General features: G+C 49.7%; 1 protein-coding gene across 10 annotated transcripts in view; it reads right to left on the minus strand.

Moving 5' to 3' along the window:
- EGFL7 (EGF like domain multiple 7) overlaps nucleotides 1-12,734 on the minus strand; it is a 29,819-nt gene that overhangs the window by 10,396 nt on the left and 6,689 nt on the right. For 6 of the 10 annotated variants that reach the window (XM_073314778.2, XM_073314770.2, XM_073314772.2 and 3 more), the window contains 3 exons: nucleotides 3,966-4,163; nucleotides 1,309-1,431; nucleotides 704-816 (listed from right to left, as the gene is read on the minus strand). In XM_073314778.2, coding sequence (XP_073170879.1) covers nucleotides 704-816; nucleotides 1,309-1,431; nucleotides 3,966-4,045 — 316 coding nt within the window. In that variant the 5' untranslated portion in view covers nucleotides 4,046-4,163. Of the gene's footprint in view, nucleotides 1-703; nucleotides 817-1,308; nucleotides 1,432-3,965; nucleotides 4,164-8,213; nucleotides 8,375-9,537; nucleotides 12,728-12,734 lie in introns of those variants that run through there. The other 4 variants (XM_073314775.2, XM_073314773.2, XM_073314776.2 and 1 more) reach the window with 4 other exon arrangements.

A 12,734-nucleotide genomic window follows, 5' to 3' on the forward strand; every position in this document is an offset into this window, starting at 1 on the left:
TAATAAAGCGATATATGCACAAGGCAAGCAAAGCAAGGCTATAAATGAATGGCTAATTGAAACCGATTTGTTCTCACAGGCGGATGTTGGAAGGAAAAGTGCCTGCCTAGTACAAGAGCGAATTACACTAATTTCAGACAGATCTGGTAACAAGGGCAGTGACTGGATAGGCTTTTGAGGCACACAGAGGTTGTGATCAGAGAGGCGCTGAGAGCCCTCGGCAGGGTGTTAACAGCCCCTGTCTGCACTGTATTTCCTTTCCACCAGCTGCACTGTGTTTCCTTCTCACCAGCATTCTGTACTAGGAGATCCACGCCCATACTTTTCATTCAGAGATCTCAAAGCACAAACCCTTTTGCCAACATGGGGGTAGTAGGTACAATCCCTGTGTTACGGATGGGTGAGCTCAGGCTCCAAGAGGGTGTGATTGGCCCCTGCCAAGTCAATGGCAAAGTCAGGAACAAAATCCCCATCTCCGGACTCCCAGGTCGGTGCTCAAGCCAGGCTGTAGCTGTCCCTCTCAAGGCTATGGGACTGATTCTGCTCTTTTTTACACCAGTGTAGATCAGGCAGAAAGCCAATGACATCAATGAAAAAAGACAGGTGTAAAACCAGTGTAAGGGAGAGCAGGACCAAGGCACCAAAGGGGAGATGCTGCAATCTCATCACGATCCATATTCTTCTCTCTCTGCCACTCATTTACCTTTGCTGCATCCGACTGCGTGGGCATTTGCCCGTCTCCATCCGGGGCAGCACATATACATGGGCTGGGAAAACCTCCTGTAGGCCAGGCGATAGGCAACCTTGTATGTGGTTCTGCAATAAGGTTCAGGAAAGGAGTTAGGGACTGAGCCCATATGGGGTGCGGAGAAAGCCGACTGCTTCACCCTGGGGAGAGTCACAATCCTTCCCCTGCCTTGCTCCTAGGGTTAGGGAGTAAACCAGGTCATCCCTTTGCCACTTACTTCCCCTGTTGTGCCAGCCTGGCTCTGCCGACTCCCTATCCCTCCCTGCCCACATGCTCCCAGGAGTAGGGGCCAGGCCCGCACCCAAGATTCAAGTACTGCTGTCTTTCCCAACAGGGGTACCAGGGAATGGTCTTCCTCCCTTTAGTGTGCAGGGGTGATCGCTCCTTATACACCTCTGAACAAGCACCCCGGGGAGATGCTGTGTCTCTGGGCGAATCCTTGTCCTCAGCTTTCCCGGAGACTGTAATCCAACCCCGGAGTAGACTGGCTATGCCAGATGCCACCTGTCTGTCTGCAGCAATGGCGCCCGTCATTCCCTGAAGCAGGCTGCTCTCCTCACCTGTACGAACTGCAGAGCCAGTGTCCCTGGCACGTTGTGAGGTAGGGCTGGTAGACAGGCTGCACATGGGACTCCACATACGAAGCGGCTCTCTTCTGCATCTCTACAGAGCACACCCTGCGGCTAGACAGAAGGCATCGTGTCCCACACAAAGTGAAAGCGACAGGCATAAAGCAACGGGGAATCAGGCCCAAAGGCAGGTGTAGGAATGCAGGTAAGGAATGTGCTCTGAAAACCCCTCCATGGGGCCAAATCCAGCTCCGTCTATGCAACTGTACCCTCTTACTCCATGGCTGCATTTGGCCCTTGAGGGACCTGATTCTCAGCTAGTGTCAATGGCCCCATGCCTCCAATGGAGCTGTGCCAATTTCCACTAGCAGAGATTCTGGCCAAGAACCTCACAGAGGGTCAGTTAAGATGCAATTGCTAAGGCCCCCGTAATTCCTCATTTACTGGAGCAGAGTTATTGGGGTGCAGTTGGGAAGAGGAGCTGATAGGGGCTTCCAAAACTTAACATGAGTAAATCCCTTGAATATCAGCTCTATATCCTGCCCCACTGCAGCAGGCCTCACGCAACTGAGAGTTTATATTCTACACATATCTCGACGAGGTTCTACACCCGCAGGTTCGCTCCCTTCCCCCCTCAGAGCTGCAAAGCTACTCTACAGTTTGCATCCAGGCACCCTGGCTGGCCATCTCCAATCTCCCTGAAAACAATGCCACTCATTCCAATGTCGGGAACAGGTATCCGCAGCGAACGGGCTGCTGGGTGACTGCATGCAAGGTCTCAGAACAGAGGCCTACACAGGCTGCTGTAAAATTACCGTACAAAGGAGAGGAATCCAAATCTATTAGTGGGGGGAATCATTTTCCCCTGAACAGCAGATTAAAGGGGACATGTCAACGCTGTAAGAAAAATCATTTATTTTTTAGCTGGCCTTTGATTTGTTTTCGTTCCGAGACCGTGACAGCACTGAAAAACAACACCTAGGTGATGACAAAAATCAACAGCAAGGACCAGATTCTGTTCAGTGTGGTAAAATCCCTTCCACTAAGTAGCTCTAAATTTGCACCGGGGTTGCTGAGATCAGGATCTTCTCTCCCCCCCCCCCCCCCCCCACACACACACACACAATGTAAAAGGTTCATGAAATTCACATCCAAAGAGTTCTTGGTTAAAGATTTTTGCACCCTTTTGCCAGCTTGCGAGGTTCTGTTCAGCTGGATGTTGTCTGGCACAGATCTTAGCCTCTGGAGTAGAAGCCCATTAAGAAACTCGATTATTTGTGGCAGCTTCCCAGACAAATTAGAAACTTGAACTAAAGTGCTGAAAATTAACACTGATACCAGATGCCTTCCATTAACTCAGGATAACTCATTTCATCCTGCTGGATTAATGGTATGAAAGAGGCAGTTTTGCTGACATTATTATAAAGATCTATCTACTCTGGCTGTGTGTATGTATATCAGCAGCCAGCCTTGTGTGTGTGTGTGTGTGCGCGCGCGCGTGTGTGCGCGTGTGTGTGCGTACAAGACAGAGAGATTCAGCTTGTGGACTTCCTTACTACAGGACTGCAAAAGATTCAATACTGTAGCAATGGGCTGGGTCATTCACTGTAAAACCATACGAGACAGGTCAGAACTACAAAACTGGGGTCCAGATATCAATATTTCCAAAGTTAGTGGGAAATGAGTTAACTCGGGGAGGAGGGGAGTCAAATCCAGACTTCCCTAAATTTTAAGATGGCAGTCAGGGGGAAGTTTTGCTTTGGAGCTGGGATGCTGTTTTGACCCATTAGAGAGCTGAGGGCTCGTTGCCCAGCTTATATCCAAATCTGAATTTCCCCCCAGTTCAAAGTGTTTTGATCCAGGGGTTTGGTTCAAACCCATCTCTAATAACAATATTAACAGCAGTTATGCATGATCAAAGATAGGGGACATCAAATCCCATGCTTCAAGGCACAAACTGATTGCACGGTGGTCAGGAAGGAATTGTTCCACCATCTACAGCATTGCTGAGTTAGGGGTATGAGATGTTGCCCTAGTTTGATGCCTCTCATATTGGCTGCTCCTTGTGGCAGGATATTGAACGTGGTGAACCAGTCATTTGTGTGTGCGTGCATATATACATGTGTACGGGCTGGGGGGTGCATCTGGAATGTGTAAGTGTGTGTGAATGCATGCTGGTGGGTGTGTTGGTAGTGTGTTTGCACTTATGCTTGAAGGGGGTGTTATGCATGCAGGAGTGTGCACTAAAGACACAATAAGAAATCTTTAGCTGTGTGTGCTCTATTTAGCTTTTTGACTCCCCAAGTCAAGTGACAAAGATACTCTCTTTGTATATGCTGCATGGACCTAGACCAATAAGCTTGAATGTATTTGGATGGCTTTCTGCTTTATGGACGCAGCAAACAAACACCACAAACGCTTGCTAACACCTACACTACCCCAAGAAGCATCTTCAAGGTTGTCTCTTGCCTGTCCCCACACCTAGAAAGAGGCTCATTCATGTGCAGCAGACTGGCTGAACTTGGCCTTTCATGTCTCCTTGAGCCTGGCCCCCTGAAAGGCCAATCCTTATTGTGGCTTGCAGAGAAGCCCAGCGGTATGCATGCGGCAAGCCAGACTTCTGAAGGATGGACAAAGAAGAGGCTTACCCTGACTGGGCAAAACGCTCAGTGCTGGTCACACCAAGGATTAAGACAAATCCCGTGAGGAGGCAGCTGATTCTCTGCATTTCCTGTCCTCTGCTGGCTCTTTCTTTCCTGCTGTGCGATATTGTGTGGCATGAAGGGGTGTCACTCTTCAGTGGAAAGCACTGGCTCTTACTGCATGTCTCTCTTCAGTGGGGAATCCTGGAACCAAAAGAATAATGACCTTACCAAGCAGCGTCCTTTCTGGGACGGTGACATTTCAATAGCCCCCTTTGGCCCTATCGAAAAAGACAGCACAGGGGAGCAAGGTGTTTTGCTGCTTTCACTCCAAGGGACTAGGAATTTCCCTGCTGTGCGCTAGCAAAGCAATGCGGGATATGCTCTTACAATGATACAGTGGGAGCTAAGTAGGTTTTAAAAGTGAAGCAGCAAAAACAATAATTTCATGGTGTTGTTTCTGGCTTGGGACTCATGCCATCTGAGTTCAATACCCAGCTCAGCCAAAATCTCCCTGTGTGACCTGGGGCAAATCACTTTAGGTGCCCCATCTGGCACTGGGGATAAAAATATTTCCTTTGTCTCGTTTGACCCTAAGCATTTTGGGGCAGGGACTGGCATTTCTTATTTGTCTGTACAGCCTCTAGCACGGCCTCGTTGTTACTGCACGATTAGTAACATTAGGATAGCAGTCCCCCTGATGGGTTTTAAAATAAACAAACATCACTAATGCCGGCCACCCACTGCTCACAAGTAACCCTACAACGACAACGGAGCATGTGCAGCCCAGCCCTCACGAGCGAGTCGCCCTGTAATAACAAACCAGTATGTCCGGCCAACGCTCACAACCAACCCTACAATAACAAAGCACCCATGCAGCCTGCAGCTCCCAAGTCACTCTGCACTGACAACCCAGCATGTTCAGCAGCCTTCCGATACCAAACCATTGTGCATGTACCAGCAAGGATAAGAAAAGAAGGTAACAGAGCTGAGCCTGAAGGGTGTTCCATGTAAAAGTGCTTAAAAAAATTAGAGAGGGTTATTGTTATTTCGCATCTGATTCACATTAAGTACTTCTGGGTCAAAACTTCTGCTGGCATAAAAACCCACATCGCTCCAATGAAGCCAGTGAAATTACACTGATCTTCACCCTCTGAAAATCTGGCCTCACAAGTTTCTAAACCCACAAGTTTAAGAAGCTTTTCTTTTTCGAGGAATAGAGTAAATGGCTTGTTGAGCTGTGGCATATTTCAGAATGATACTAGTGCCAGACAGGGAGGCCAGTACAAAGGTCTGCAATATATATGGCATCATAAAGCCGCACATGTCTCACTAAATGAAATAGTGAAATCAGGTCTCATTCCCTCTTAAACACAAGGGTCCTCTCCAGGGCTTTAGAAGGCTGAATCTTTTCTCTGCAAAGCCAATACTAACCAAGTTGGGAACAAAGAGGCATTGATTCTGCTTGCAGAAGGCAAATACATAAGGCAGCGTTCTAGCGGGTCAATAATGATATCTAATTTAAACAATCCATTGACCTCCAGGTGATGGAAGTTAAAGGGAGAAAAACAACAAATCAAATACATGACAATGAAAGAGGGTCAGCCTTTCTGACTGTACTCTCTGAAACAAATCACTTTTATTGGGAGACACAAGCTTAATAAGAAACAACCCCATGGAAATGCGATATCACATTGATATAGTGAAAAGCTTGTTAAAGGGGAAATCAAGGCTGGAAATAGAGTTGGAATGATCCAGGCTCGTGTCATGGCACTTCTTTAGAAGAATTTCCAGCTCTCCAGCTGGTATAGCTCCACTGAAACCCGGTGCAACGCCAACTGAGCATCTGGTTCAAAGCAGAGCAAGGTGGCCACATGGCTAATAATGGTGATGGGACACAAACCAACTCCTCATGGATTGGATCCTATGTCCAGAGGTACCGTGGAAGAGGTCAGAAGCAGCGAGGAAGGTCTGGAGCAGAGGGGAAAGTGAGGTCCAGATCAGAGGAGCAAGAGCTATAGAAAAGATAACACAGGCTCTCGCTTCAAACACTCTTGCTCAAGGTACGGCTGGATTAGGTCATCTACAGCCAATGAGGGGACCCATATTAGCAGGCAGGTTGTATCCTTGAAGAGGACAAATGCAGTGATGCCCAGGCACGGGATTGGGCCCCTAGAGAACATGAGGGAAACGGCCCACAGAAGCAATTGAGAAAGAGACGGATGGCTTGAAGCTGGTTAAAAACCTGAGCTCAGTTTCACCCCTGACAGTTCCGTGGACTAGATCCATGCATTTGAAGGCCAGAAAGGACTTTACAGTCACCTGGCCCCAAAACAGCACCGCAGACTCCATCAGAAGGCTGACAAGCAAACCTCCCTCTTCTTGTAAAGGCACAGAGGCTGCCATCACATCACCCTATTTGGTCTGATTAATCCTAAATAGTTTGTATTTAGGATCATTGATAGCGTTGGCTGCTTCCCATGCGCCCCCTCGTGGCCGGGGCGGGGGGGGGGGAAGGCACGTGCAGTGCCCTGGCTCTGTTTTCCCCTTCTCCAGGGCTCCTTAAACAATCACCATTCCAAAGAAAATTAACACATTCCCCACCTGGGAGCTGAATGTATGTGTTCACTCCTTAAGCACATTCTGACCCAACCCCAGTACAGTTCAATGGCTTCCCAGGAACCAAACTTGCTCCCAACAGCAGCTTCTTCAAGCCAGCTGCAGCTCCTTCATCTTCTGTTGCCCAAGGAATCCCCCCACTTCACTGCAGCCCCCTGCTGCTCTTTATAGGGAATTACTTGATCTCATTCAGGTGGGGCTCATCCTGTATTCAGGGCTGGCTTAGCCCTAGGCTCTCCAGCCCATGGGGCAAGCCACCCCGTTACTGGTGCCAAATCACCACCAAGTTGTTTTGTTGCCCCTTTTGGGTGGGGGGAAGGAAAGGGGCCAAAAATCTTTTCCACCATGGGTGACAAAACACCTGCTCAGATGCTGCACAGAGCTTGCGCTGGCTGCCTACGCCAAATTCACCCTCTAGTTAGTAATTTGTGGTGCTGGCCTCCACAAGGAATCAAGCTTAGGTTCATTTACAGAAATAAGAACGTCAACCACCAATGGAAAGGAAAGAAAACCCTTTTGCACACCTCAGCGCACAGGGAGACATCTTAGGAGGGTCATCAGACCACCCAAGCCGTTCTAATTCCCTCCAACCTCACCTAGGCTAGAGCAGGGTGCAAATTCTCAGTGAAATCATAATCCTCCATGCCAATGGTATTTCTTCAACGAGACTGAATTCCGCGTTCGAAATCAAACCCCGAAGATCATCTCGACCGAACTCCACTGATGGAGGTAGGAGTTTTGCCTGCGTGGGGGTGGCAAAGAGGCCTGGGTCCAGAAGGACAATTTGTTTTGTTCTGTTTTTAAAAATCAAAGACTCTAAAACAGGATTGTTTTTCCCCTCACCCGTCAGACTGTATCTCCGCCTCCACAGTGTTTTAAAATCAGGGTTGTTCAACGTCAGCTCAAGATCCAATCTTGATCAAATTAGAGCTGTTCTACACATTTTAATGCACATAGGAAGCCAGGACCCCTGAGAGCTGCAGAAGACGCCTAATGCTTGTTTGTCAAATTGTAATTTAGCGCTGTCTTTTCTCTGATCTCTTTTCTAAAATGATTGGCAGCGATAACAATGCTTTTCCTGTTTATGTCCCAGAAAAATCTGTGTGTGACGAGAACAAAACCCCAACACAATACATTTTTGCACACTCTCTCTAATCTCAACAGTGCCTCATGTTTTATAATGTAAAGTACGTTGCTCTGTTCATATAAAGCTACTGTATGTAGCTCTATGCTCCTGAAATGCTAGGAAGCACCAAAGCCTTGTAATATGAGCGCCTGTAGCCAAATATGATTCCAGTGGTTGCATCTGACTTCTATCCAAAAATATACGCTAAAACTCCTGCCCTCAGAGCTGGTCCCTAAACTACTGCGGGAGCCAACAGAAAACATTATCACATGTTGTGTGTCAGCTGTCCTACTTTCGCCAGCTCTGTAGCTGAAACCCAAGAACCGGCTAACGTCTATTATTGAATCATTGTGTCGGGGACTATTTTCTAAGTGGCGCAGGAGGGTTCAGCCCCCCCCAGCTCACATTCACCTCCGGGCGTGAAAACATTCCTGAAGGATCCATTCTGACATTCGTCATGTGGGACTTCTGGGAGTCATGTTCCCATCACGGGAGTGCCCCGATCCTACCTGGAGATGTGTAATTCAAACTCTTCGGGACTTGAGCAAGAGACAGAGCAACTTTCTCAGGGACCCCCAAACTACTCATGGCAATTCTTCCTCCAGTCTGCCAGGACAGGTGCTGGGGCTCATTAGTATTCCACAGGCCTCTGCAGTAGGGTACTGTGCAGCTGAAATGTCATATTCAGTAAGCATATTAGGACAAGATCCTGCAGTCAGTGATGCTAAAGAGAGAAGGGGTGGATGGGGATGGGGGGGGTGGATGGGGATGGATAGATAGAGGGGCTGGATGGGGATAGATGGATGTGGTGGATGGGGATAGATAGATAGATAGATAAGATTAGAAAGAAGGGGTGGATGGGGTTAGATAGATGGATAGACAGATAGATAGACAAAAATTTCAGATGAGCCCCAGCTCAGATCCAAACTTTGCCAAACTTTGGGGTGTCCGGTTAAGAATTTGAACAAATCTTTTTCTAAATTAGCCATTTTTTTAAAATAGAGATGACTCTAACATCTGCCCTTGTGGCACACAGGGAAGACGTGTCTCCTTCTGCAAGCGCTACAGGATTCTGCTAAGATTGTCAACCCTGAAGGTCAGTCACCCACTTAAGACAACTGTCAACAGCCATCAACTTCCTGAACGAGGGAGTTGTCCATCTCGCTGCCTCCCCTCCTTTGGGCATTTCAGTCTCAGAGCCGCTAGAGGGGGCCCTTTCCTAAGGGTCAAACAGACCCCTGGAGCTATTCCGAGCTCCCCTGCAAAAGACAAGGCAACTGTTGCCGGCGTGGGCGCGCGCTGCGGACCCAGTGACCCAGGGTAACCCTGCTAGGGGGGACCCCATGTTAGGGGCTCCATCAGGGCAGGCCAAGTCACCAGCTCAGTTTCTTTCCGGCTGATCCAGCCACGCGTCTGGGATGACTGGGTGCAGGGGCATCTGTGATGCCGGCGCAGGTCCTGATGCCACTACCTTTGCATCTCTGCAAACCCGCCCCCCACCACCACCTGGCCCCTATGCTCGCCCCTTTCGGGTCTGCTCCTGCCGCTTTGGGTACCCCTCCTGCCGAAGCGCGTCAAGATTTTGCAAATAACCCAGTGCATCCATTCCCTCCCAACCACCATCGCTGCCTTTTTGCAAGGAGGAGGCTTCCCCCACAAAGTTAGACCCAGCAGACACAGCGCGTGCAAAGAAATCCGAATTGCAAAGCAAGCAGGGGGGGGGCAGAGACCTCAACGCACGTGAGTCGAAACTTTGCAGCCCCCTGGTCAGAGCGGTTTGCAAACCCGGGGCTCAGCCACGAAGTTACAATCTCCAATTTCCAGCCTACTTACTTTCCCTGCCGCTCCGAGGAAGGCGAATTTGCAGAGAGGGAGAGAGCGCGAACTCCCGGAGCTCGCCTGCCCCACAGTAGCTGCGCACACGCAGGAGCCCCAGCCCCCAGCTTTTGCCTCCTTGTCGGACCAGCCCGCAGTCTGTAGCCCCTTTGCATGTCCTTCCCCCCGGGGCTCTGCCGCGTCCCTCGCCTCTTAATCCAATGAGCTCGTGGAAAGGATCAGAGCCGAGCCCTGCACCGCGGGAGTGAAACCCACAAAGCATTTCGGGGGAGAATCCACGTTGCACCAAGGAAGACCCAGCCTCCCCTTCCCCCTGCGGCTGGAAACACCCCCTACCAGGGGGGGTCCACCTGCAGCCTCTCCCGACCCCCCCCCAGGGGAGGGGGAAATCCTCCCTCGCCTTTGCACCTGCGCCTAATGGTCACCTCCGGGGTTACCTCTCTGGGTAGTCTCAGCAGGGGTCCGGAATCCGGATCGTGCCCTGGGGGTGACTGCTTACCCATCACAGCGGGGCAGGGCCGTGCAAAGAGGAGCAGGGTGAAGGGGGAATCCCAGCGGGGTGCGTGTTCCGCGGCTGCCCCCCCACGCGTGGTACCCTGAACTGGTTTCTAAAATCACCCCCTTCCCAGGGAAGCAACGTGCGCTCCGATCCAGCCAGCGCACCCCTCGCTGCGGATTGCACAAGGGGGTGGCGAATGAGACTGAATTCTGGGCTCGTGAGCGCTTCCTGGCTCCTCTGTCAACGATCAGCCCTGTCTAGGGTCCCCTCAACACAGCTGCTAGCCAGCCTGCCAATGCCAAGCTCTACAGCACACCCAGCCGCCTTGCACGGACACGGGCGTGAGGGTGGCTCGAGGATTAGGTCTCCAGCATGCCACGGAGTGTCCAAACCTAAACTGCTCACCTGCCTGTCGTGCTCGCTAGGGGGCGCCAAGCAAACCACCCATCTCAAAGCCAATCGCAATTTGAAAGCTCTGGGGGTTAGTTGCCTTGGGTGGTTTAAATTGCCTTCTGTTCTGTTTCCTTGGGTGGGTTAAATTGCTCTCCATCCAACTCGATCGAGTTGCCTGGTGTGTAGACTGCTGCTTCCCCAGAGAGAAGAGTTCATCCCGTGGTGGGGTAGGGCTTTTTCGGGTTAACATGTTCCCCCCGCAGAATGCAAAACTAAACCATGTGTTTGTCACATGTGTTCTCAATGCACTTTAGAGCAATGTTTGCTCCCTACTTCATGGAAATAGCAGGGTGGGGTGTTTTTGTTTGTTTTGTTTTGTGGGGGGTGTTAATTCTGCCTTTTATTTCCAAGTGGTCCCAATTATGTCATTGTGATTAAAGGGTTGGGTTGTGAGTGTTTGTTTTTTTTTCAAATCTCTCTTTCCAGAGGTTGATAACTCAGTTCAGTGTAGGCTGAGACTCAGTGCACAAGGGATTAGGCTCAGAAGCCAATTTGTTTCTCTTCGCAAAACTTTGGAAAACTCTTTCTAGTGGTTTTTGAGGTACCCAAAAGCAGCAGTGAAGGTCTGGATGTCTCAGGTGCATGACCGAGGAATGCCATTATTAATCGGAGTGGCTTGTACACTAAGAATGAGTTAAAGGGAATTTGAATTCTGGTCTGAGAGTCAGTGAAATAGCCTTCAGAACTCTCCAAATTACCAACACATCTCAGGGTACGTCTACAGGACAGCCAGGGCTGCGGCCACTGACAGTGCCGCTCTAGTGCCCTAGTGTCGGAAGGGCTTGTTCCACCTACACGGTTGATCCATCTCTACGAGACGTAGTAACTAAGTCGACGCTAGAATTCTTCCTTCAACTTAGGCATGTCTACAAAGAGTCAACTTAACAGTGTCGCACGAGGCGCGACATTTCTCACAGCCCTGAGCCAGGTAGCTAGGTCGATCTAATTTTTACCTATAAATCTGACCTAACAAATCCTATGACACTCCAAGAACCAGGCATCAAAGCTCAAGGGCAGAGGGCCCAGTTCTAGTGAAGACAGGGGTGCTCAGCAGTTCGCAGGATCAGCTCCTTACACATGACGTTACACAACAGAATAAGATAAAAGCCTAAATGCTAGGGCCCAAATGTGTCCCTGGTGCATTTTCATTTCCTCTAACCCAGTTTCACTACAAGGAACACATCAAGCCTAATGGCCCAGCTGTCCACAGACTTCCTCACTTTGCATGTTATTTTGTTAGATGTGTTGGTCAATTATCAAAGACAATTGTTCAGTCCCTTTGTGCAAACCAGGATTTGCTTTGTTTCTATCTTTCCTCATAAGGAATTAGAGCAAAGTCGCGCTATTGTTCCTAAAACAACTTAGCGCAGTCTCCTGCCACCTGGCCGTCCACAGAATTTCCCCCAAAGCCAGCAGGAGCCTGGTGTGTGAAGGAAGGTCAGGATATGGTCCACATGGGAATATTTGTTACCCTCTGGCTTGGGTTGGGGTTTTTTTTTTAGCACATGGACATTTAGGGGAAATAGACAACAGCAGCTCAGAAATTGCTGGCACGTCTACTGTCTGGGAGTTGTGCAGGCTGCTGATTTAAGCCCAGCTGCCCCCTGCCCACAGTCACACCAGCTGAAGGTTGGAGCTAGAGGCTGATTCTCCGCTGCTGTGCATTCATTGACACCCGTGCCAAGTGAGCGTGAAACACAACGAGCCAGATCCTCAGCTGGCGCCCTCGCTCCATCAGCCGAGGCACTCGCCCCGCCGTTGTGGCTTGAGAGCACGTTATCCCCCCTTTGGCCTGGTGTAAATGACAAGGAGCAGGGGCGTGGAGAATGAGGTGCCCTGCGTGTGATGGGACGGAGCGAGCACATGAGAGGAGTCCGGATCCCCACAAGCAAAGGTGATAAGCAACCCCACCAAAGGAAAAGGTGATTGGCTCTGATTGAAAAGGCAGCTCCCCTTTGTGTGGCATCTTGCATTATGTAAGCACGAAACGGGAATTGTTTTATTCCTCCGTCTGGATCCATCTACCCCTGGGGAATTATTTAAACTCATTTAATCTCGTAAACTCAACGCACAGACAGCCCTTCCCGAGAGCCTCACAGGGACAGTAATAACCTTAATGCACAGTCTATTATTGCAGCTCGACTGCCTGGGGGAAATGAACAGTGCCTGCTATGGAACTCTGCTTCCAAAGATATTTCTATTAGCCAAGTGAAAAGCTTGTCCATAAAGGTGTTGGATTTCA

The sequence above is a fragment of the Lepidochelys kempii genome, chromosome 16, assembly GCF_965140285.1.
Source record: "Lepidochelys kempii isolate rLepKem1 chromosome 16, rLepKem1.hap1, whole genome shotgun sequence".
Classification (NCBI taxonomy): domain Eukaryota; kingdom Metazoa; phylum Chordata; order Testudines; family Cheloniidae; genus Lepidochelys; species Lepidochelys kempii.